Source organism: Hemiscyllium ocellatum, chromosome 7, assembly GCF_020745735.1.
Source record: "Hemiscyllium ocellatum isolate sHemOce1 chromosome 7, sHemOce1.pat.X.cur, whole genome shotgun sequence".
NCBI lineage: Eukaryota > Metazoa > Chordata > Chondrichthyes > Orectolobiformes > Hemiscylliidae > Hemiscyllium > Hemiscyllium ocellatum.
The window spans coordinates 27,351,878-27,377,782 of NC_083407.1; the positions used below are offsets into that span (position 1 = coordinate 27,351,878).

The 25,905-nt window shown below is 40.7% G+C and overlaps 1 protein-coding gene across 1 annotated transcript in view; it reads right to left on the minus strand.

The window, feature by feature from the left end:
* Window positions 1–25,905, minus strand: part of LOC132817400 (kinesin heavy chain) — a 199,648-nt gene that overhangs the window by 61,410 nt on the left and 112,333 nt on the right. The window contains exons 10-15 of the mRNA XM_060827824.1: window positions 23,181–23,329; window positions 19,176–19,324; window positions 10,202–10,374; window positions 5,580–5,648; window positions 5,080–5,286; window positions 3,916–4,062 (exon numbers count right to left, since the gene is read on the minus strand). Coding sequence (XP_060683807.1) covers window positions 3,916–4,062; window positions 5,080–5,286; window positions 5,580–5,648; window positions 10,202–10,374; window positions 19,176–19,324; window positions 23,181–23,329 — 894 coding nt within the window. The remainder of the gene's footprint in view (window positions 1–3,915; window positions 4,063–5,079; window positions 5,287–5,579; window positions 5,649–10,201; window positions 10,375–19,175; window positions 19,325–23,180; window positions 23,330–25,905) is intronic.

The following is a 25,905-nucleotide window of genomic DNA, read 5'->3' on the forward strand; positions in this document are numbered from 1 at the left end:
CCTCAGGACAGTGCCTGTCTTCTACCAGGATCTGATCAATGTCTGGAACATGGGCGACTCATGCCAGATCTTCCTGCCATCAGGAGTAGCAGCTATCTTGTGGTGCAGTGATAGTGTCCCTATCCTTGGGCTGAGAAACCCGGGTTCAAGTCCCACTTGCTCCACAGGCGTCCAATAACATCTCTGACCAGGCTGATTAGAAAAATAGATTTAAAAATTACAAGGCACTATTAAGGGGCATTTGTGGTACGGTGATAGTGACCCCACCTTGAAGACAGGAGACCTGAGTTCAAATCCCACCTGTTCCAGACCTCTAGCATAATGTCTCTGAACATGTTGTTAAGGAAAATGGTGATAGGTTAATTGGGGAAATAAAAGAAATACAAGGCATCATCAAGAGGCACTTGTGGTACAGTGGTAGGGATGCCATCTCTGAGCCAGAACTGGGTTCAAATCCCACCTGTTCTGACGTGTGTAATGACATCCCTGAACAGACTGATGAAAACATATCTGCAAGGCACTAACAGTAACTGTTGAGGTCTTTGATGAAGAATAACTATTAGCTTGGAATGCCTGGAAATCACGTCTAGCTGCTTTCAGATGGGTTGAACTACACTTAAAACTTGCAGTTACACTCCATTAATTATCCTAATATCACTCTTCGGGTTTTAAGTATGAGATTCCAAAATACTTGACGGTGTCATATGATGTGATGCTGATGGTTACTGGAAAGCCCATCCACAAGTTACGAATGGCATGCTGAAAGAAGCTCGCATACGCAAAACCCATTAAATCCAATTGCCAGTACAATTCTGTCAATAGCATGTAAAATGTGCCAGCTGTGACTCAGTCCATAGCATTCATTTACAAGGATCTGTGCTCACGGAACACTCTGGGGCTTGAACCCAAAACTCTACAATGCTAAAGGAGTGCTACATTTCTCAGGTACTGTCTTTCCAGTAGGATGTTAAACTTAAACCCTGTCGTGCTGCATGGATTTGATTTGATATTCCAGAGATGAGCAGGGGCTTTATCCCCATGTTCCAGCCAAAATTTATCACTAAATCAACATCAAGAGAGAGAAAACTGAACAGGTCATTCTTATATTGGCATTTCTGGGAGTTTGCCGTCTACAAATTGGCTGCCATAGTTCCTACTTTAAAACAGTGATGAGATTAGATTCCCTACAGTATGAAAACAGGCCCAACCAGTCCACACCGACCCTCCGAAGAGTAACCCACCCCCCCGACTAATGCACCTAACACCATGGGCAATTTAGCATGGCCAATTCACTTGACCTGCACATCTTTGGATTGTGGGAGGAAACCAAAACCCACACAGACATGGGGAGAATGTGTAAACTTCATACAGACAGTCACCCTAGGCTGGAATTGAACCTAGGACCCTGGTGCTGTGAGGCTGCAGTGCTAACCACTGAGCCACCATTGTAATACAGTGAGTTACTCGTAAGTTGCAAGAACCACTGTGTAAATGCAGGCCTTTATTTTTCCTGTTGATAGGGAGATGGTTCAATGTCATCAAGTTCAGCAAAAACCACTTAATGTGTTGTATGCACAACAGTCCAATGGTTGCTACCAGCAACTGGTCAATTGCTAATGTCTGCTGGACAGCTGAGCCCTTGCATCTACTTTCAAAAGCTGATTAATTAGATTCTTCTCCCAAATATTTTTCATCAACCTGTTCAGAGTCGGTATTACACACCAGCTGTGCAGGTGAGGCTTGAACTCAGGTCTCCTGGCTCAGAGGTCAGGATACTACCACTGTAGTGCAAGGACCCTCCAACTTCTTCCATTTTATTATAAATATTCAGAAGTGCTCTTACACACAGGTGAGGTTTGATTTCCCCATCACCAAATTACCTGTGATTTTTTTCATCTGTATATCACCGGTGTTTTCCAACTGATTAATTTAGGTGCGAAGCCTATTAAGAGCGATGCAGACCATCAAAGCTGAGGGAGAGAGGGCTAAATCGAAATAGAGTTAGAAGGGGCAGCCTCTTCTTCCATTGCATTCTTCAGAATGCAAACCACCTGAATGGTACTCTTCTCTACTTAAGATGCAGCTCCAGGCCAAGACTGTAGGCCAGAAGCCTACTGGTTTGGAAAAAAACAATTTTTCGTCTCTCCTCAACCATCTGCACATCACTGCAAATAAAATCAGCTATGGAGCATAACAATCAGGAAAGGTTTAAAAGGTAATTTTGGTTTAAGAATACTTTCTTCATATATTTAAGAATAGCAGATTGGTGCAGGTTTATTAACAGTATTGAAAATGACAATGAAAACTACATATTTTTAATCACAGTGTCAATCCACCGTGTTTGAACAATCTGCCTGATTTTTGCAGATTGAAAATTACCTTTTGAATATGGGTTAAGCCTTCAGATTTGTGAAGACTGCACAAGTCGTGCATATTAATAACAATGCAATGTCCATATGCTCATTTGAGTTTTCCAGCTTATTCACTCATGTGTCATTGAGGAAGCCACAGACTGCACTGTTGTATTATGGTGATCTAGATCTGCCATCATTACATGAATCAGTATTTGAACTTATGAACTCAGCAACACACACATTCAGTTAAAGTTTTAACAACCCTATGTATGGCTCAACAGATGGTGTTGTTGTGGAATCCCTGCAAGGCTCCACTCTCACAGACATCTTTGTTGGATTCTCCCAAGAAATATGTTTTCAATGGAATGACACCTGACCTTCGACCCTGTGCATATTTCCAATATGTAGATGATACGTTTGTGATATTTAAATTTGCAGCTGCATGTAAGAACATCCTTTCCTGTCTTAAAGGACATGCTGAAATGAGCTCCCTCATCCTGAGAAATCAGCCAGAGGGGTGGTGAATATTGGCCATTACCAATTTACTTTCATTGGTGAGTATACACATTGAGATACACATGCTAAAACATTAGCCTTACTGAAAAAAACCTTGCATAAAAAGGCCCAAGCTACCTGCTCACTGTGCAAACTTCATGCTGAAAGGGAAAGCATCAAAGACATAGAACATAGAACATAGAACATAGAAGGATACAGCGCAGTACAGGCCCTTCGGCCCTCGATGTTGCGCCGACCGAGTCCTACCTAACCTATACTAGCCCAATAACTTCCAAATGCCTATCCAATGCCCGCTTAAATGAACATATCGGATATTGGCTACCTTGATCAGATTTCACGTAATTCCTTAAGACAGCCAACCTCCTCCTTAAATGTATCCAGACTACATCAGATTACCTTGGATCATTACAGTACCTGAAAGGTTTGAGCAAGAGATGAAGCTAGCTATTTCACACTGCTTGGACATACAACAGAAGCGGTGTTCACCACTAACAGAATGCTGCAGACAGGTTGCCGTGCCCATTGCACAAATATGGTACATGAACTTTAGTGCTGCAATGGGATTATGAAGTGAGATATGGGCTTATATTCTCTAGAGTTTTGAGGACTGACAGGAGATCTCATTGAAACTTAGAACATTCTTACAGAGTGTGACTGGGCAGATGTGTGTAGGATGTTTCCCTGCTGGTGAGGCTAACACCAGCGGACAGTCTTGGAACAAGGCAGCGACCTCATAGATGTGTGGTGAGGAGGAACTTCTTCAATCAGTGTGTTTGAAATTCGTTACCACAGGGGGCTATGAAACCTCAATAATTCAGCATGTTTAAGACTAAAACTTGTAGATTTCTGGAAACTAGCCATATCGATGGAGCTACGATAATGCAGGAGCAAATTAACACAGAGATACATATTCTGCCATGATCTGTTTTTGAATAGTGGAACAGATCATCAGCCAAATGGGTAATTTCTGCTCCTATTTCGTGACTTTCTACATTGTTAACACATGTCCAGATCAAACATTCAAGAATATTCTCAAGGAACCTACCATTTTTACCTCACTGTTGCCAATGATTCCCCCTATTTCACCCAGATCCTTTAGCAAGATATTCAGTATCTCAGTTGCTCGCTTTTTCTGGTGGTTACTGAGCTCCTGAAGTTGGTTGAATTCTTTCTGAACAACCACTAAAGTATTCTGTGGAAAAAAAATAAGTTTGAATGAAAATCTGCAGGTTAAGAAGAAAATCATTTGACACAAATTTTTTAAACTGTTTTAATTCTTCAAAAGAAATGAAACGTATTTCTTAGCATCATAAAATAGACCAACATTAGGAGGTCATTTAGCTTATTGAGTCAAGTGCTGGGCCTTTCAAAGCAGTCCTGTTAATCTCAACTATCTCCATTTCTCTGCAATTTACTTTTCTCCTTGAAGTAAACATCTACTTCCCTTTTGAAAACTACTATTGAAACTTCCCCATCATCTAGCATTGAGAGCAGCTCCCATTGGGGTGGCATGGTAGATCATTGGTTAGCACTGCTGCCTCATAGTACCATGGACCCGGGTTCAATTCCAGACTTGGGCAACTGTCTATGTAGAGTTTGCACATATTCTCTAGTTTCCTCCCACAGATCTCATAGCACACCAGTTGAAAACCACTGATCTGGATAAGGCTAGGCAATTGCGTACTTCTGCTCTTCTCCTAAACAAAGGGCATTGTTAAACTGGAGAGGATTCAGAAAAGATTTACAAGGTTGCTTCTGGGAACAAATGGTTTGAGATATAAAAATAGACTGGAAAAACTGGGATTTTTTTCACAGGAGTGTAGGAGGTTAAGGGGTGACATTAATGAGGTTCATAAAATCACGAGGGGCATGGATTAGGTGAATGACAAGGTTTTCTTTCCCTAGGGAGCATATTTCTAAGGCAAGAGAGGACGATTTAAAAAGAACACAATGGGCAAATTTTTTAACACAGAGAGTGGTTTGTGAATGAAATGAGCTGCTGGACGAAGTGTTGGATGCAGATACAATAACAACGTTTAAAAGACATTTGGATAAGTTCACGAATAGAAAAGCTTTGGAGGGATATAGGCCAAGTGTAGACAGCCCAGTTTTGTTTGAGAACATGGTTGGTGCGGACTGGTTGGACTGAAGGGTGTGCTTCATGCCGTTTGACTCTATGACTTTATAACAGCAAAGCCAAGACAATTACCGTTTTTTGCGCTAGCTCATCAGTCAGCAGCTCATTGGCCTTCGACTTGTCCTCCACCTCCTGGGATTTCTGGTCATAGTTGACAGCCAGTTCTTCCAAGGCCTGAAGCACTTCCTTCACCTCATCCTTAGCTGCTTCATTTTCCAACTGCAACCGGTTCAGTTCCTCTTGGATCTTCTCATAATCTCTCCTGGTGGAAGCCAACAGCTGGAAATAGCCAGACATTTTAAAAATCAGTTTTAACCAGACCAAGATCTTTACGGAAATTGCAAGATGCTCAAAATGTTTCACTGAAGACATATCCCAAAATAATGATAACCAGTACCTAAATTCCCCCTCAAGTAAAGAGGTCCTAGAGGTGCCCCAGTAGATTCAAAGTAATTAACACAAACTCTACAGGCTTTTAACAGTTCATTCCCACATTCTCCCATTCCTTTGACCTTGATATATATGGATTCAGTTGCTGTAAAGCAATGATGTTACTGGATTCAAAAACTCACCTCCTCTTGGTCCAGCATCTGCTGCTTTAGATTCTCAGTCAGCTGACTCTGCTGGTTGATTTCTTCATCCTAAGCAAATTAAACATAGGAGGGAAATTCAACAGAAGGTTATACCATCATCCCAAATTCCTAACTGAGGTGGGCTTCTTCAAATGTTTGTGTATAATCTGCATACACAGGAACTATTTCAGTACAAGAGAATATAACTCCGAATGTGACCAAACCATTTATTTTCAATTGTTATGATTCCAACCTGATGATAAACCTGGGCAAGTCAGGTTTCCATGGCTTGACAGACCATAAGTTTTATTTTTGTCACTTGTTGTCACTGATGATCAGCAATTGATGCTGCCTGTGTACTATCGACAAAAGGACATAAAAGTCTGGGACACACAAAAAGGGAAAAGAAATTCAAACTATTTTACACAACACAAGAATTATTACAAATATCTGAAATACAGATTCAATCCTTTTCCACTCAATAACAACCTTAAAGATACTCAAACTTCAGTGAACATCCCCATTACCACTTTAGACTTCCTTGCTCTGCTGATACAACTGTAAAAGGTTTCTACAGGTTTCCTCTTGTTGACATCTCAACACTTTCTGTGCAGCAAATGCACGATTTTCCATATCCTCAACTTCCAGACATTTTCGCTTTCTAGAATTTTCTTCGAAGCCATTCAGGAGTTTTTCCTGAGCTCTGTCTTTTTGGGAAACACTGTCCCAGACTACATTGGATGCAAGGACATTGAATAAATTTAAAGGAGAGACAAGCAGATTTTTAATTAGCATTGGATTGAAGGGATATGGAGAGTGGGCAGCAAAGTAGAGTTGAGACCAAGGTGAGATTAACCAAGATCATATCAATTAGCAAAGTAGACTCCGGGAGCTGAATTATCTCCATCTGTTCAAGTACTGGTGTTCTTATGTTCTAGGTGATGGTGGTCGTGGGTTTGGAAGTTGAGAACTGATGTGCTGTCGCAATGCATTTTGCAGATAGTAAATATTGCTGCCACTCGGCATTGGTGGTGAAGGGAGTAATTAATCAAGTTGCTTTGCTTTGGATGGTGCCGAGCCTCGAATGTTAGAATATAGAACATTACAGCACAGGAAAGGCCCTTCAGCCCTCAATGTTGTGCACTCATCCAGGCAAATAAGGAGTATTCCATCAGATCTATAGAAACTGGAGACTGGAACTGAGCAACTCATCACCAAATCCCTAGTCTCTGACCTCACCTTGTAGTCACAGTACTTGCATGGCAGGTCCAGTTCAGTTTCTGATTAATAGCAATCTTCAGGATATTGAGAATTGGGGATTCAGTTATTGTAATGCCATTGAACATGGTTAGAATCTCTGGTGTTGGAGATGCTCATTGTCTAGCACTTGTGTGGTGAGAACGGTTACTTATCAGCTCAAGCTTGGATGTTGTCTCGGTCTTTCTGCAAATGGACATGGGCTGCTTCAGTTGCTGAGGAGGTGCAAATGATGCCTGAATGTTGTGCAAATATAAGCAAACATCCTCATTTCTGCCCTAATAATGGAAGATCCTTGATGAAACAGATGAAGGTGATTGGGTCTAGATCACAATCCTGAGGGTCCCCTGCAGAGATGCCCTGTGGTTGAGATGATGACCTCCAACATCTCAAGCTTCTTCCTTTATGCTAATTATGATTCCCACCAACAGAGTGTTTTTCCTCAGATTCCCAGTTTTGCTAGGGCTTCGTCATGCCACGCTTGACCTTGATGTGGCCTGGATGTCAACAGTAGTCACTCTCCTCTGGAGTTCATTTCTACCCTGACATATCCTCCTGCACTCTCCACTGAATCATGGTTGATCTCTTGGCTTTTGGTAATGTGGACTGGGGTATATGCCAATCCATGAATGTGTTGGAGTCTTTCCTGTTTAACAGTGATAGTGCCACACAACATAATGGATGGTATTCTCAATTTGAAGACAAGAACTGCATCTCCACAAGGACTGCAGCTGTCACTGTTATCAATACGTTCATGGACAGATGAACTGGCATGAAGTCGACTGATAAGGACAAGGTCAAGTGAATTATTTTCCTCTGGCATTCTTTAAGACTTGCTCAGCTTGGTCAGTCGTGGTGCTGCTGAGCTACTCTTGAAGATCCTCATCCATTTCAACATGGAGGAGTACTAATTCATTAGCCAGTTGGGGGGTGGGGAGCATGGTGAGGGAGATCAGCGAATATTCATCGGCACATTTTGTTTGCCCATGTTTGACCTGATGTTATGCAACTTCATGGGGTCCAGGAGTCAATGTTGGGGGCTACTAGGCAATTCCCTCCTGACTGTATACCACTATACCTCCACTTCTCCTGGGCCTGCCTTATTGAGGGGACAGGACGTACCCAGGACTGATGATGGTGTTGTCTTGGACTCTGTCTGCAAGCTATTTTGCTCTGGGAATGGCTGTGTCAAGCTGATGCCTGACTCATCTGAGAGACAGCATCAATAAAGTCAAAAGGGATTTCAGTCCAATGTGCAAAATGTTCATACTCTAAAACCCAATGGAATAAATTATAATAGTAGAAAATGCTTGGAGCATTTTGAATTTACAAAGTTTCCACCACTATCTGTCGAACATGTTATTTGCAAAGCAGATTTGCAAACAAATGCAGCATTCTAATCCTTATAGCGTTTAACTTTGAGATGCCAGCTGTGCTTGTGAAGGTCCTGGCTATAATACCAGACTAAAACTCCACTGGAAAAATAAAGATTCCCATGAGCTCATCCATCCTACCAATGTTAGCAAAAGGCTACTTTACTAGAGAACAGCGCATGGACAATGCAGTGGCTATTCACCTTTTATCAACAAAATCAGCAGCATTCTAAACTTTACACCTTTAAAACAAAACCAGAAGTTAATAGGCTAGATTTCACTGGATAGGCATTTCATGGGGTGCACATCGTTTGGGATTTTCTTTTCTTATCATTAAGCTTTTTCCACAACAAACTTTGAGTAGTGGAAATTTATAAGACGCTCAATGGGACATCTAGAATTTCAGTGAAAACATGATTTTTACATAAACCTGCTCTGACATGTTATGATACACCTCAGTTAAAAGGACACTGGGACTTTACTGAATGGTGGAGCCAAAGTGCATCGCCTTAACTAATAAAAATTAAGGACAGAGAGAGAAAAACAAATAACAAAGAAGAAAATAGGGGCAAATCCAATCAGCTTCAGAGAGATTACAAGAACATAGAACATAGAACATAGAAGGATACAGCGCAGTACAGGCCCTTCGGCCCTCGATGTTGCGCCGACCGAATCCTACCTAACCTATACTAGCCCAATAACTTCCAAATGCCTATCCAGTGCCCGCTTAAATGACCATAAAGAAGGAGAGTTCACCACTGATACGGGCAGGGCGTTCCATGAACTCACAACCCGCTGTGTGAAGAATCTACCCCTAACATCTGTCCTATACCTACCACCCCTTAATTTAAAGCTATGTCCCCTAGTAACACCTGACTCCATTAGCGGTAAAAGGTTCTTAGTATCTACCCTATCTAAACCCCTAATCATCTTATACACTTCTATCAGATCTCCCCTAAACCTTCTCTTCTCCAATGAGAACAGCCCCAAGTGCCTCAGCCTTTCCTCATAAGATTTTCCTACCATTCCAGGCAACATCCTGGTAAACCTCCTCTGCACTCGTTCTAAAGCTTCCACATCCTTCCTATAGTATGGCGACCAAAACTGCACACAATACTCCAGATGAGGCCGCACCAGAGTCTTATACAACTGCAACATGACCTCAGGACTCCGGAACTCAATTCCTCTGCCAATAAAGCCCAGTACACCATATGCCTTCCTCACAGCACTATTTACCTGGGTGGCAACTTTCAGAGATCTGTGTACATGGACACCAAGATCCCTCTGCTCATCCACACTACCAAGTAGCCTACCATTAGCCCAGTAATCCATCATCTTGTTATTCCTACCAAAGTGAACGACTTCGCACTTAGCTACATTGAATTCCATTTGCCACATTTCCGCCCAGCTCTGCAACTTATCTATATCCCGCTGTAACCTACCACTTCCTTCCTCACTATCCACAACTCCACCGACTTTTGTGTCATAGAAGGAAAGAAAGACTGCAAGATTAAGAATGTTCAAAGAGGAATAGTAAGAAAGAAAAGGAACTTTAACAACATTGAGGAGGTTTCATACCTGTGGGTGTCAGATGCCACAGTTCCAATTGCTCCTTTCCTGGTCTTCCAAGATTTATTACATTTTAGGTCTATATTTCAGCTAATTACTAGGGACCTTTTATTAACAGCAACTTTAATTTATATTTACAATATAAACCTAGCAACTAATGCAACTCATAGGGAGTTTGATGGCAAGTTGCTGTTTTTGCAATGATAATGATGTTAGCAATCTGTGGCAATAAACAACCCATGATTTATCTCTTCCTTGTCACAAATTATTGGTTTTGTTGTGCACTAATAACAGTCTGTATCCTGAACCCGCTGTTGCTTATGAGCAAATTCTGGTATTTTGTAACAACAGAAGAATAAGAGGGCAAAACACACTGAGGCACAAATGGAGTAATGTGTGGACAATTTGTCATTGATCACAAACCTTATCATCGAGCTGCTTATACAAATTACTGATCTCTTCCTCTAACTTCACTCTCTCTCCTGCTGTGATTTTGGGTACTGGAACTACATTGTCAATGGTTGTCTGGTTGTCACACGGCTCCAAGTTCTTCTGGTCTTTGGCATCAATTTGTTCATCTTCAGGCACGGATTCACCTGCAAGGAGATTAAGCATGTTAGAACCAAGACCAGTAATCTCCATAGCAACACAACCTGCTCATTTGCATGCAAAGCGTGCACAAAAGGAGAGGAAAATATTCCATTTCATCAAGTGCAAGTAATGATTGAAAGATCAAAATGGACCTGTTAAACCAAAGAAACAACCCATATCATACTGTAAAAAGCTCCTGTTAAATTAATTTTTAAAAAATTGAATTGAGTTGTATCCTTGCTGCACATTTAGGAAGTTGTCTCTTTTGAACATAATAAGATAATTACACACATTTATTTCTAGTAGCAATGAAAATGATTAATTGAATGTTGCTGCAAAATGGATTTGAAAGGTCTCAGGAAGTAAAATCAGGTTTCCAATAAAAACAAGCAGCTGCTGTGAGTATAGCTGACCAATATCTGCCATATGAAATTCTGTGCATGTCCAGGAGATGTGCTTATGGTACAAAGAGACTGTTTCCATCTGTCACACAATAGGATATGTTGTGAACATTGCGCACAATGGGTGTTATAGTTGAATGGCTAAACAGTCATATTGAATACTATTAAATCCACTCTCCTCTTACACTCCAGCAAAATGAGAGTATTTTATACAATACTGGTGTCTACCTTTCTTCCTTGAGCATATTGGTACCTGAAGCTGTACCTTTGCAATTTGTTTAGACATCCAGCATTCACAACCTAATACTATGACAGAAAATTCCAAATTTGCACAATTTCATCCCTACTGCAGGTCAGCAGCTCATCGGCATTGCTCACAATAAGCCAGTGGATGCATTATTTTACAATGACAAAAATTGCATATCCTGTGAGACACAATGTACTAAACAACAGGAGAGGTCTTTGCATCTATTAGGAGAGATTTAGCAAGATGTCTAATGGGAAAGTTATTTGCTGTCAATGAATTTAACTTGGTCTGTCCCTTTAAAATTCTAGAGGTGTCATTTGCAGGAAGTACTTCAAGTTGGCATATCATCAGGCGAATTCAATAAAGTTGGCTTCATATTAGCATTCTAGAAGGAATGGTACATTGTGAGCTACAGCTGCAAATTCTTCAGTCAGTGGTGACACCACAACTGGAAGTGCAGCCATCCCTTTTCCTGTGGATGAAGCAGGGACTTCCTGGCCCAGAATGAGAAGTGAGGCATCGCCAGAGATGGCAAACTGACAAGGCTGCCTGGCAAGACCCTGGCAACATCCGATAGGAGCGATACAAAAGGGTGTCAAGGGGCAATGTTTTCACACAGAGGGAGGTGAGTGTCTGCCCGAGGTAGTGGTGGAACAGAGTACAATTTTGTCATTCAAGAAAAATTTAGACAGGTAAGTGGATGAGATAGGTATGGAGTGATGTGGACCAAACACCGACAAATGGGTCTAGTTTAAATTGTAAAAACCGGGCAGCACGGGTAAGTTAGGCCGAAGGGCCAACTTCCATTCTGCAAACCTCTCTAACTCTATAATATCATCAAACTTTAAGATTAGCACACTGGTAAGTTTCCTGGTGAGTAATATTAGGGTTTTCCTATAGTTATTTCTAATGCTGAAGATTTTTAATGACTGCTGCGCACTTGTGGTGGAAGTGAGGATTGTTGGGATGGTGTGAGATTAAGTGTTATCAAAGGTGTGGGGTATGCTGAGCATTCTTATGGAGGGTGAGGGCAGGAGTGAGCAGGGTTAGTGTCAGAGGAGCGGTGAAGAGGTTCAGGAGTGGGAGGTGGAGGCCTGAAAATAGTTGGGAGGTATGGAACGGGGACTGCACATTGTTCAGGTTGGAAGAGAGAGAGAGAGAGCAGAGTTGGAAGGGAAGGTGAGGGAGAGTGTGCAGTGTCGGTGCTGTGTTTGTGTGTTGGAGGATAACAAGTGTTGGAAAATCAGGATGGTTGGGGTGGGGGGGGAGCAGTTTAACATTTGTCAGAGATGTTAAGGGAAGTAAGCATTGTCAGAAATGCAGAGGCGCTGAGCTGTGCACTTACATCCACAAGTACATACTCAAATATCTATTGATTGTACTTGATGTTGAGTTTCTTTTTCAGAAATGAGTAATAAATAAAAATAATTTGAGTTGATGCAGAACCTTAAAGTAACAAAACATCCCAATGTATCAGAGGAGCATTATCAAGCTCATAACAACATAAAGGGGTGTTAGGCTAGAAGGTCAAATGCATGGTCAAAGTAATAGCTTTCAAGGAGAATCTTAAAGGGGAATGAAAGGGAGGGAGGCACAGAGATTCGAGGATTTTAAATGACACAGCCAGGAATGGGCATGACCCTGGACAAAAATTTTAAAAATTAGGATCCAATGCAAAAAAAGGAGAATGGGTGGCAACAGTGCCCTCAGAATGCAAATGGGGAGGGGAAGCTGTGTTTAGAGGCGACATGCTGTGGTGGCAATGATGGAAAATGAGCCACTGAATACGGATGTTTGTGGGATGGAAGATGAGGGCAATGGGAATCCTATCACAGCCTTGGCAGGGAGCAGAATGGTGGAATACATAGCATAGAGTTAGACGAGATGTACAGCATGGAAACAGACTTCAATCCAACTCATCCTTGCCGACTAGATATCATAACCTAATCTAGCCCCATTTGCCAGCACTTGACCCATAATCCTATTAAAAACCTTCCTATTCATATACCTATCCAGATGCTTTTTAAATGTTGTTACTGTACTAGCCTCCACCACTTCCTCTAGCAGCTCATTCCAAACATGGACCATGCTTTGGGTGAAAAAGTTGCCCCTTAGGTCCCTTTTAAATCTTTCCCCTCTCAACCTAAACTTATGTCCTCTCGTTCTGGACTCTCCCACTCCAGGGAAAAGCCCTTGTCTATTTACACTATCCATGCCCCTCATGATTTCATAAACTTTTATAAGTCACCCCTCAGCCTCCGATGTTTCAGGGAAAACAGCCACAGCCTACTCAGCTTCTCCTGAAAACTCAAACCCTCCAACCCTGGCAATATTCTGAACCCCTTCAACTTTCATAGTAGACACAGTCAAAGGTCCTGGCTTCATATATTTTGCATTTTCTGGTTTTATGTTATTTTTAACTCTTGGAGCAGAGTGCACCACATCCATTTTTTCTGTCTTTGTTCCATTTCTTGCCCTCTCACCAGTCTCTTTGACCCTGGAATGCTATCCATCCCTCCTGTCTCCTATTCTATCACAGGGTTTCCTTTTCTCCTTGTCCTTCGTATCTTTTTCTTAAAACCAATTCCATTTCTTACTTTTCTCAGTTCTGTTGATCTAAACCATTAGTTTCCCTCTCCACAGGTGTTGCCAGACCTGTAAGTACTTGCAGTCATAGTCATAGAGATGCATTGCACGGAAACAGACCCTTCGGCCCAGCTCATCCAAGCCAACAGATATCCTAATTTAATCTAATCCTATTTGACAGCATTTGGCCCACAGCCCTCTAAACTGTTCCTACTTGTATACCCATCTCGATATCTTTTTAGTGCTGTAATTGTACCAGCCTTCACTACTTCCTTTGGCAGCTCATTCCATACATTCAACACCCTTTGCGTGAAAAGGTTGCCCCTTAAGTCCCTTTTCCCCTCGCAACCTAAATGTATGTCCTCTAGGTTTGGACTCACCCACCCCAGGAAAAAGCCCCTATCTATTTATCCAATCCTTGCACCTCATGATTTTACAAACCTCGATATCACCCCTCAGCCTCTGATGTCCAGGGAAAACAGCCCCAGCCTATTCAGCCTCCACCAATAGCTCAAATCCTGCAACCCTTGCAACATCCTTGTAAATCTTTTCTGAACCCTTTCAAGTTTCACAACATCCTTCCAATAGGAAGGAGACCAGAACTGCACGCAGTATTCCAAAAGTGGCCTAACCAATGTTCTGTACAGCTTCAACATGACCTCCCAACTCCTATACTCAATGCTCTGACCAATAAAGGAAAGCATGCCAAATGCCTTCTTCACTATCCTGCCTACCTGCCACTCTACATTCAAGGAACTATGAATATGCACTCCAAGGTCTCTTTGTTCAGCAACACTCACTTGGATCTTACCATTAAGTGTGTACGTCCTGCTCTGATTTGCTTTCCCAATATGCAGCACCTCGCATTTATCTAAATTTAAACTTCCAGCAGTTTCTGTTTTTATTTCAGCTTTCAGCACAAACAGTAGTTTGCTTTTTTGATTAGTGCTTACAATATTCTAACAAACTCAATATATACTTTTTCAGACAAATATAAACTCTGATGTTTTAGTAAGTAAGAATTTATGACATCGTATAGGTACAGAAAAATACTGTATCACTCCACATGAATATATTTCCCAATCAGTTGAAAATCAACTGCAAAATTGAGCATGTTTAGCAACCTCTTTTTCTCCCTCTGACTCCACAAACTAACAAGGAACATAGTCATAGAGATGTATAGCATGGAAACAGACCCTTCGGTCCAACCTGTCCATGCTGACCAGGTATCCCAACCCAACCTAGTCCCACCTGCCATCACCCGGCCCATAATCCTCCAAGCCCTTTCTATTCACATACCCATCCAAATGCCAGTCACTCACAAAAGATTAAAAGGAGCTTAGTTGATATCTTTTAATATCTGGGAGGTTCAATTGCAATTGCAATTTGACGAGCTTAATAAGGGGGTACTTGTGGTGCCAGATAAGGCAGCTAAACCAGCCACTAAATCTCCGAAAGGTTTAGCTGGGAAAAGTCAAAGTAAGTATTTGCATAGGGTATAGCAAACGAGGAAGGACATTCATTTTAGTAAGGGCTACTCGACCCAACCAGACCCTTCTCTTTTGGAAGGGCCAAAAGAGAAAATGCTGGAAAATCTCAGCAGGTCTGGCAGCATCTGTAAGGAGAGAAAAGAGCTGACGTTTCGAGTCTAACTGACCCTTTGTCAAAGCTGTTGGAAGAGCCTCCCATCTTTAAAGGTCTTGTTTAATCTTGTTAAGGTCAAAATTAGTCTTAAATAACTGGTCAAAGAGAGGAATAACAAAAATACCTGAAAAAAATCCCCCAGTGATCACTTAAAGGGAGAACATGACTCCCCTCAATGTCAGATAATTCCCAAGACCCCCCATAGGCGTAGCCTCTGATTTTGAAAAATTAAATCTTACAGCCCAAAAAGGAGCTGAATAAATTAATACATTGTATCAAATGGGGTACAGAAACTACTGGGTTCAACAAAAAGATAACAACATCATTAGCATATAATGTGATCTTCTGTGTCTCTGATCCCACTTCTAGGGCAGCTATGTTAGGATCCCTATGGATAGCCTCTGCCAGTGGTTCAATTACGAGCGTAAAAAGTAGAGTTGAGGGGGGACAACTTTGCTCACTGCCCATACAGATACTAAAATTACGGATCTTACATCATTGGTGAGAACTGCAGCCAGAGGATCACTATAAAGGACCTCCGACCCACCTAATAAAGACTTCACCTAGACCAAACCATTCCAGGGTATAAAAAAGATATGGCCATTCAATGCCTTCTCTGCATCTGAAGAGATCACTAATCCCAGAACCGATTGCTGCTGACATGCTTGGACCATATTAAGTAACCTCCTAACACTGTTGGAGGATCTGCAGCCCTCTATAAAACCCGTCTGGTTCTCTTTGGCAACGAAGGCAACAGTGTTTCCAGCCTTAGTGCAAGAATCTTGGACAAAATTTTAAAATCAGAATTTAGAAGCAAGATGGGCCTATAAGAAGCACAATCGATTCCAATGCTACAGGGACAAGCAGATAGTTATGGAAGCTTCCAGAATGCACAGTGAATAAAGAGAAGGTTTACAAGGATGTTGCGTGGTATGGAAGGTGCTAGCGATGAAGAAAGGTTGAGTCGGTTAAGGTTTATTTTCATTAGAAAAAAGGAGATTGAGGGGGGACCTGATTGAGGTTTACAAAATCATAAGGGTATAGACAGGGTGGATAGAGACAAGCTTTTTCCCAGGGTGAAGGATTCAGTAATGAGAGGTCAAGCTTTCAAGGTGAGAGGTGGAAAGTTTAACGGGATACATGTGGCAAGTATTTCACAGAGAGGGTGGTGGGCATCTGGAATGTGTTGCCAGCAGAGCTGGCAGAGGCAGGCACGGTAGATTCATTTAAGATGCATCTGGACAGATGCATGAGTAGGTGGGGAACAGAGGGATACAGTTGCTTAGGAACTGACCGACAGGTTTAGACAGTACATTTGGATCGGCTTGGAGGGCCGAAGGACGTGTTTTTGGGCTGTAAATTTTCTTTGTTCCTTGCTCTTTGTTCTAAGTATAACTTGGGGGAGAAATCAAAGTTAAAAATCACACAACTGCTCTGAAAGCAGAGCTTCCAAACAAACCTGTTGGACTATAAACTGGTGTTGTGTTACTTTTAGCTTTGTACACGCCAGTCCAACATCAGCATCTCCAAATCGGGAGAAATCTAGTAACACTAATAAATACATCAGTTTTCACATTATGTAAAATTACATTAGGAACACTGGATAAATCAAGATAGTGCATTAGCTTTATCGCTTGTTCATGTAAAGAAGGAATTTTCAGACTGTATGGAAGAATATAGTGCACAATATGTGTAATAAATGGTTCTAAAGGCTACAGTAAAAGGCCTCGTGGCCAGCAATTCCCAAGGTCTTATGTTGAAATGTCACATTCCAGATCAGAAAATCCATTTTCAGAAGTGATTTTTTTTATAAACTCAAATGAAGAGATGGCAGGATGTCCACAAAGATATCTGCTTTCAGAGTTAATTAATCTAGGGAGGATGAAAACACTTCACCTCAATTCCACTACTCATATTAATAAAGTCAAATTAATAAAATCATGGCTCTTGCACTGAGAAAATAAGTCTGCTGTAAAGAGTTAATTCAGTTCTAATCTAAATTACTAGACATGTCATCTTAGAAGTAATGTCATCCCAAAACTAGTTATTTGCTAAAAGTTAGGCTGGACCTTGATTCACCATTAGTTCATAAATCATATCCATTCATCCAACATGTATTTCTCTTCATCCCAAAGCCAAATAATTCATTATTATTCTCCTGCAGATAGCTAATTGCTACAATTTGTTCTTGGAAATGAACAATTAGGAGGGGGCTCATAGCTTTGGAATTATAGTTGCTACAGTAACAGTATGACAAGAGCTCATCAATGAAAATCCAAATTAAAATGTACTGTCACATTAACAGTATTGTACTACCCTACAGCATAATACACTTCAACTATTCAAATCCTAAACCATGCGAGTACAAAACAATATATAGATCATCAGATTAAATAATGCTAAACTTAATTAACAACTCTGAACCTCTCTGTTGTGACATTCATTCAATTCAGCAGTTCATTTACTAAAATTTATTACACGAGGAATTCAAGGTTTTAAGAATTCAAGGCCAATTCTCATTCAGGTATTGAACTTACAGCTGTGGTGTTGGATCTATGGGAACAATGAACTTTAACATAAGCAAGCTACTCTGGGAAACTGCATCAGTAATATGTGGGTAAGTGTGGACATTTCAATTATTAAATGCACTTTTCTACACCTTTACAAAAGTCTATCAACTGCACATCCACATATGTACTCAGACACCAAGAGAATAGTTTTATTCATTCACGAGATGGCAAGACCAGCATTAATTATCCATCTTTCGTACTCTTGCGAAGGTCACATGATAACATAATAAATAGGAGCGGGAAAAGTCCATTTACCCCTTCAAACCTAGTCCATCATACAATAAGATCAAGGCAGTTCTGACTGTGGCCTTAACTCCACTTTCTTACCTTCCCCTTCCTGCTCCTGCTCCCCCTCCCCTGCCCTGCCCTCCCCTCCCCTCCCCCTCCCTATTGGTGGTGATGAGCCATCTTTTTGAATGATAGCATGTGATGTAAGGACACCCAAGGTATAGTTAGCCAGGGAGTTCCGAGTTTTTGACTCAATGAAAGTGAAGGAACAGCGATAGAGTTCTAAGTTAGGATGATGATTCAGAGGGGAACTTGCAAATGGTAGCATTTACTTGCATCTGTTGCCCTTGTCCATTCAGGAGTTAGAGGTCAGGAATTTGGAACATGTTGGTGAAAAAGTCCTGGTAAGTTGCTGCAGTGCATCTTTTTCTGCAGCACAACAAAATATGCGTTTACATTTCCTCATAAGTGGAAGTGCTGAGGAAGGGTTGCTAGACTCAAAACATTAACTCTGATTTCTCTTCACAGATTCAGCCAGATCTGCTGAGCTTTCCAGCAATTTCTGTTTTTATTTCTGATGTACCGCATCTGTGGTTCTTTTAGTTTTTATCATTTAAATGTGGATTCGGAAAGGGAAGGGTTGGGGGGGGGGGGGGGGGGGGGGGGAGTCTTTATCTATTATGTGGGATTGTCAAAAGGCAGCCAGTAAAAATAATAGATCCGATACCATCAAAGACATCAAAATCAATTTCACTGGGACAGTTCAAATTTTCAATAATGGTAAAACAAAATGACTCACATTATTTTGAAGCAATTTTGTGCACAGTTGACTCATGGTGCTAAATTCACCCTGCGCTATAGAACATAGTAACTAAGTACCATTATTAACATAACTCTTATGGAGATGGTTTGCTTTAAACAAAGTGACATAAAGTATTAAGCCATGCATTGCACAGAATATCATCTGAAGGAGCACTTAAGAAATAATTCTGGGGAAATTTGTAACCAATAAACATGTAGATTTTGATAAAGCCCCTTGAGTATCGTATACTTGGTCCCAAATTGCCTATCCATTATACTTCACTTAATTCTGAATAGCTTCAAATTAATTCCAACTTTGATGAGTTTACCATTTCTCCATCTGTTTAATTCCATCTCCAGATGCTGAAGAGCATTCTTCAAAGACTTGTTTTTCTCTTTTTCCTTCTCGTATTTCTTCTTCCATTCCTCTGCCGTCAACTCCAGATTGACAGATGCAGTATTTTTGATGGTCTTGGCTCTATTAGGAGCAATGATTCACAAAGAGATTTTTACTGCATTAAAATCAATGGGCTGATGAAACTCTCCTCAAACCAAGGGACCGAAGAGAATTACGCATTGCACACTTCAACAACAACCAAAATACTATTTACTTTGGTACATGTGAAGTAACCTCACTAAACAAAGATGCTGGCTTCCCGATGAATTGTCCAAAACTCTTCCAATTAAGAATGAACAACCTGCAACTTGAGAGTTCACCCACCCTCCTCAGAAAGTAATCAGTTACAGAATGGCTAAGACTATAGGATATATCAATCACAAGTTTGTTGTAAATGATGCCCCTAATTTTTCAGCATAGCTTCACTCCTTTCCAATTAGATCACCTGAATGAAAGGGTCACAGATCTATCTCTTGATCCCAAACATAATAAAGAAATGCATCATCTCCTTTTTTGCCATTACAATATCTGCTTATCTGCTTTGTTCAGCCTACCCATAGTTCTTCATAGTGCTGTATGAACTGTATCTCTCAACCATTCTAAGCATTCCTGGAGATTTGTCTCAGCATGGCCAGAAGGTAAGAATAACTAGAACAGGCTTTACTGATGCTAGTGAATTTCAGAAATCTAATGTTAAAGCATCTAAGTCTTCTCCTAAAGTTCCACTTTTTGAAACAGTGAAATGTGAACCCATTTGGAGCGAGGAACAACTGAGGACTGCTTGTTACAAAAAATGCAATTAATTACAGATTGTCATATGTGCTAAATATAGCATTTATTTCTGTTGTTTAAGTTACCCACAAAGTTAATGGTTAATTAATATCATTTTCACTCATTCTAGTTAACATCTTAAGACTTTCAATCTTATAATTTCCAGCTATTAGCTGAAAATTCAAATTCCTGTTTAAATATTATTCATCTCTATGAGCATCTTAACAATGGTTCTGGAGGTTTTCTTTATACAGCTGTGCAACATAATCCTGTTATAAATATTTGGGCTAGCTGCAGGGAGAATGTTTCCGATGGTGGGTGTATCCTGTCTGAGGATTTGGGGTAGACCATTCAGGATGAAGATGAGGAGACATTTTTGCACCCAAAGAGTGGTGAGCCTGTGGAATTCACTACCACAGGAAGTAGCTGATATCAAAACATTGAATGTATTCAAGAGGTGGCTAGATGTAGCATATGGGGCAAATGGCATCAAAGGTTGTAGAGAGAATAAGGCCATTGAGTTGGATGATCAGCTATGATCGTGATAAGTAGCAAAGCAGGCTCAAAGGGCCAAATGGCCTCCTCCTGCTCCTATCTATGTTTGGTCTAACTCCACACTCCAGTAATGGATTCAGATCAACTAGAATGAAACAGCTGTAGTTGACTGCAAGTTTATTTCAGCTTGACAGTGTTACGATTGCTTACGAGGATTATGTTACTTTACAGTGATTTGAATGAGTCTGTTTGCTTTGACAGTCTCATAAATACTTAAAAGGATTATGTTTTGAATCAGCATTTTTCTGCCTTGACAATAGCAGGAACATCTCAAAGGCTTCCTAATGTTATTATAGGGTTCAAATATACTATACATAGTGGATATTTGATGAGTGTGCATGGTACACTATTGGGGTAGGGTGGGTGAGTAGGCATGGTGGGTTGAAGGAATGACTAAGGATATGGAGGTTAGGGGCAGGGAGATTATGAAAAGATATGACAGGAACATGGTGAAAATTGTAGGGGCCAGACGCCTTGGAGGGCATTTGCATAAAAGACTGTGGGTTTCAGGGTTAGGGAGCCTCACGATCATTATGCAAGATGGGCTGATTTTTCAGAAAATGGAGGCTACCTTAGCACCATCCCATTTTTTATTGGTTTTCAGGATGTCTACATCACTGGCCAGCATTAACTGTGAACCTCTGAAAGTCTTCCAGAAAGTGTTGGACTGTTCTTTAGAGGGGTGGGTTTATATTCTCAATGCTCTTAGAATGAGGGTCCAGGAATTTGGCCCAGTTATACTGAAGGAGAGCGGATTTATTTCCAAGTCAGGAGTGTGAGTGGCTTGGAAGCGAACTAGCAAGTGGCTATGTTCCTATGTATCTGCTGCTCTGGTTCTTTTAGGTGGCAGAGGTTACAGGTTTGGAAGGTGCTGCCTTTAGTTCCACCTCTTTCCTGTTTCAGGAGGCCTCAACCCCAACCCACTCCTGACTCTAAGGGGAGAAAGTATGACTACTGAGGAGATAAGAGTGCAATGTTACAAATGGCCCAATTCCTGAATCGCACCTCAAAGGGGATAATGCAGTTCTAAATGTTAGTTGGAAATTTTCTGTGGTACAAAGCTGGTTGCATAACATTAAATCTTAAGAGATTTCAATTGACCTGTTCAAGCCAGTAGATTAGCAACTACATAATTGACCGGTCAACACAATGCAGAAGATCAATAACTTTAATAATGAGTTGCAAACTGTAATTGAGAAGTCAGTGCAGATGGTAACTGAGCAAGCTTGCTTGAGGGAAGTGATAGGAAATCAATGTTTATTGTGACGTTCCCGCCAGAAAGAAGTCAAAGAACAGAGGGACATTTGTACGAGACTAACAATCACCAAATCTCTTTTGCATCATCTTTGTCTATTCAAGCGGGCTCTTCCTCAAAAACCTATTAGATTTGTCCAATCCAACTTCCATTAAACAAATGTATCTGGCACTCTTTGGTTTGGATAATGTTTCCCCAATGTAATTTACATATTGAAAACAATGTTCTGCTCCTCTTGATGACTAAGAGTTCCAGATTCTGAATCACCCTTATGCCTATTTTCTAAAACCTCTCATGCATTGTGCAATGAAACTGAGATGATTATAATTACAAACAATATTCTATATAGAATCCTGCACAAAATCTCAAGAATTTGTTTAAATTACTGGTCCAAACTGATTCAAGTGTTTGATTAGCTTTATTGACAACCTCTTTCATACTGATAAGAAACATTAATTGGCAACAGTCATACCAACAACCTTTTTATTTCTTTCCTTACTAAATTAGGACAGCACGGTGGCTCAGTAGTCAGCACTGCCACCTCCCAGCACTAGGGGCCCAGGTTCGATTCTTGCCTCAGGCTGTCAGTTTGAAGTATTCCCATTCTCCCCATGTCTACATGGGTTTCCTCCCACAGTCCAGAGATATGCAGGTTAGGTGGATTGGCTCTGCTAAATTGTCCCAAGATATGCAGGCTGGATGTGGGGTTAACTCCTGAGATCTAGGTGGGATGCTCTTTGGAGGGTCAGTGCATACTTGATGGTCTGAATGGCCTCTTTCTGCACTGTAGGGATTCAATGAAATAAAATTAAGTCCAAATGCTTACCTTGTTAAACACAGAATTCAAAAACCCACAACCCATATTGGGTGGCATGGTGGCACAGTGGTTAGCACTGCTGCCTCACAGCACCAGGCTCCCAGGTTCAATACCAGTCTCGGGCGTCTGTCTGTGTGGAGTTTGCACATTCTCCCTGTGTCTGCGTGGGTTTCCTTCGGGTGCTCCGGTTTTCTCCCACAGTCCAAAGATGTGCAGGTCAGGTGAATTGGCCATGCTAAATTGACCATAGTGTTAATTGCATTAGTCAGAGGGAAGTGGATCTCTTCAGAGGGTCAGTGTAGACTGGTTGGGCCGAAGGGCCTGTTTCCACCCTGTAGGCAATCTAATCTCTGTGAAGAACTCTGGATTATTTTTAATTTGATAGCATAATTAAAAAAGAATTGATAAACTATCTTTAGCTAAGTTGCCAGCAATTTAGTAATGACAAACTCTGACCCTACAGTCATACTTAATTATCAATGTCTCAGTCATGTGAATTCACTTGAAGCACTATAAGCTAGTTTAGATGAGATTCCTACCTTTGGCCAAACATAAGGGTGGTTTTCGTTTCAGCATCGTTAAAACTGGAGGGTGAGCAACAAATAATTATCGTAGTGCGGCAATTCCCACCCAGAGAATCCTGTAGAATTCGGGTCATTTTACTGTCGCGATATGGAACATGTGTTTTCTGTGAACAAAGAAAATATATTCATATATTCATAGTTACATAGAATGATACAACACAAAACAAAAGGCTTTTTTAGCCCATCATGCCTGTGCTGGCTCTTTGAAAGAGCCTTTCAATTTTCAATGCACTCCTCTGCATTGTCCTCTTAGCACTGCAAAATAGTCCCCTACTGAAACATCTTCATTTGCAGCTGATTTGAAATTGCAAATTGTAAACATATTTTCTGCAAATTAAATGCTTAATTTTAATGTCTCAAATACATTATTCTGCAGGCTTTCAATACAATAACACAATACAATAATACCGAATGTTTTTCCACAAGTTAAATTTTATGGAGGTATAGGTATAGGTATAGGGAGAGAGAAATAGAGAGTCATAGAGACGTAGAGCATGGAAACAGGCCCTTTGATCCAACGCGAACATGCCGAACAGATATCTTAAATAAGTTGAGTCCCATTTGCCAGCATTTGGCCCATATCCCGTTAAACCCTTCCTATTCATATGCCCATTCAGATGCCTTTCAAATGTTGTAATTGCACCAGCCTCCATCATTCCTCTGGCAGCTCGTTCCATGCATGCACCATCCTTTGCATCAGAAAGTTGTCCCTAAGGTCCCTTTTAAATCTTTTCCCTCTCATCTTAAATTTATGCCCTTCCCTGGGGAAAAGACCTTGTCTATTCACCTCATCTATGCCCTTCGTGATTTTATAATTCTCTATAATAGGTCACCCTTCAGCCTCTGACTCTCCAGGCAAAAAAGTCTCAAGACAATCTAGCTTCTCCTTATAACTCAAACCTTCTTGTCCCGGTAACATTGTTGTAAGTTTATTCTGCACCCTTTCTAGTTTAACATCCTTCCTATAGCAGGGCGACCACAATTATCCTCATTATTCTAAAAAGTGGCTTCAGCAATGTCTTGTAAAACTGCAACATGACATCTCAACTCTTATACTCAGCGTTTTAACCAATGAAGGCAAGTGTGCCAAACACATTCTTCACCACTCTGTCTACCTGCGACACCACTTTCAAGGAACTATGAACCTGTACCCTAGGTCCCTCTGTTCGACAAAACCTCCTGCAGTCCTCCCATTAACTGTGTAAGTCCTGCCCTGGTTTGGGTTTTGCAGATATTACCTGACTTAAGTTATTGTTCTTGATTTCAACATCTTGCACCAGTCAGTGTATTTTATATGTCCAAATATTCAAGCCCTTTCTTCTCCTAAATGTTCTTCCCATGTTCTCCTGCTGCTGTTAACATCTTTTAGGGGTTAATTTCATTAGCAAATGATAGCCTGGGGTATGTTTGTTTGAGTGGTAATGATGTATGTATGAGCCTCAACCATAAGTGGCAACAGATGACTCACTACAAGAGGCATCACTAAATCCGATCCCCTCCTCATTAAACCACCAGATAGGGACATTCATCAGTTAGTCAACAACAAAAGGACAAGTTGGGCAACTTCCTGCTTCCTAACCCAGCATGCCGAGTCAACTCTCAGAACTTGCGATCACCCTGAATTAGATCAGCCTATGGTTTATCTATTATTGCTTACTGAAATCTAATCTTGGGACTTTCCAAAATCGAAAGCTGTAAATGCTGGACATCTGAAATAATAACAGAAATGCTAAAGATAATCAGCAGACCAGGTAGCATCTATGAAGAGAAGCAGAATTAACATTTCAGATCCATGGACTTTTATCAAAACTTAGAACATCTTTGGTCTGTTTGCCTCTTTCTGCCATCTGGACATGCTTCATCAAACTATTGGAAGGCCAGTCCAGATCTCAACTGACCTGAAATCAACACAATAGTGTGATTTGAAAATGTGTTTATTAATTGAAGCTTATCCATAAATATAATGTGACTTTTTTCAATAAATGTATCAAGTTTCAGATCTGTGACCTTGCAACAGAACTTCTGATGAAAGGTCATCTTACTGAAATGTTAACTTTGTTTCTCTCTCCACAGTTTTGGCCTGACCTGGTGAGCATTCCTAGCATTTCCTTTATATAATTTTGATTTTCAACATCCACAGTATTTTTCTTTTCAATGACATAGTACCTCAGGTTAACTGACATGCTGGTTGCTATGAAATTACATCTTATATGCACTTCCCTGAAAGCTAAAGCAGGGAATAAGGATAGAACAGCACTATTTGATTAATAATAAATTAGCACTGCGATTCATCATCATCAATTGGACAGTGAATAGGGTTATTTATATTAAATAAATGAATAAAAAAACTAGGCTCATATTTAACAGTGAAGATGATGCAAATCGAATGTATATGGAAATTCAATAAAAATTAAAATTTCAGTTTTAAAGCTATTCTACATTATAATGTTTACTTTAAATAGTCCCCATATAAAGCAGTATTGCTTTGTTGGAAGGACATTCCAGATGGCTGTATACATCAGGCAAAAAAATAAAATTGTAGTTTGGAATTTCTTCAGTTCACATACATGTCCAGACTAAGGCTAGTTTCTCAGAGATAAATCCGGCTTAGAACTTTTCTTGTTGCACAAATGATTAAATAATAGACTATTGTGAGCTAATTCTACAATAGTCTTTAGTA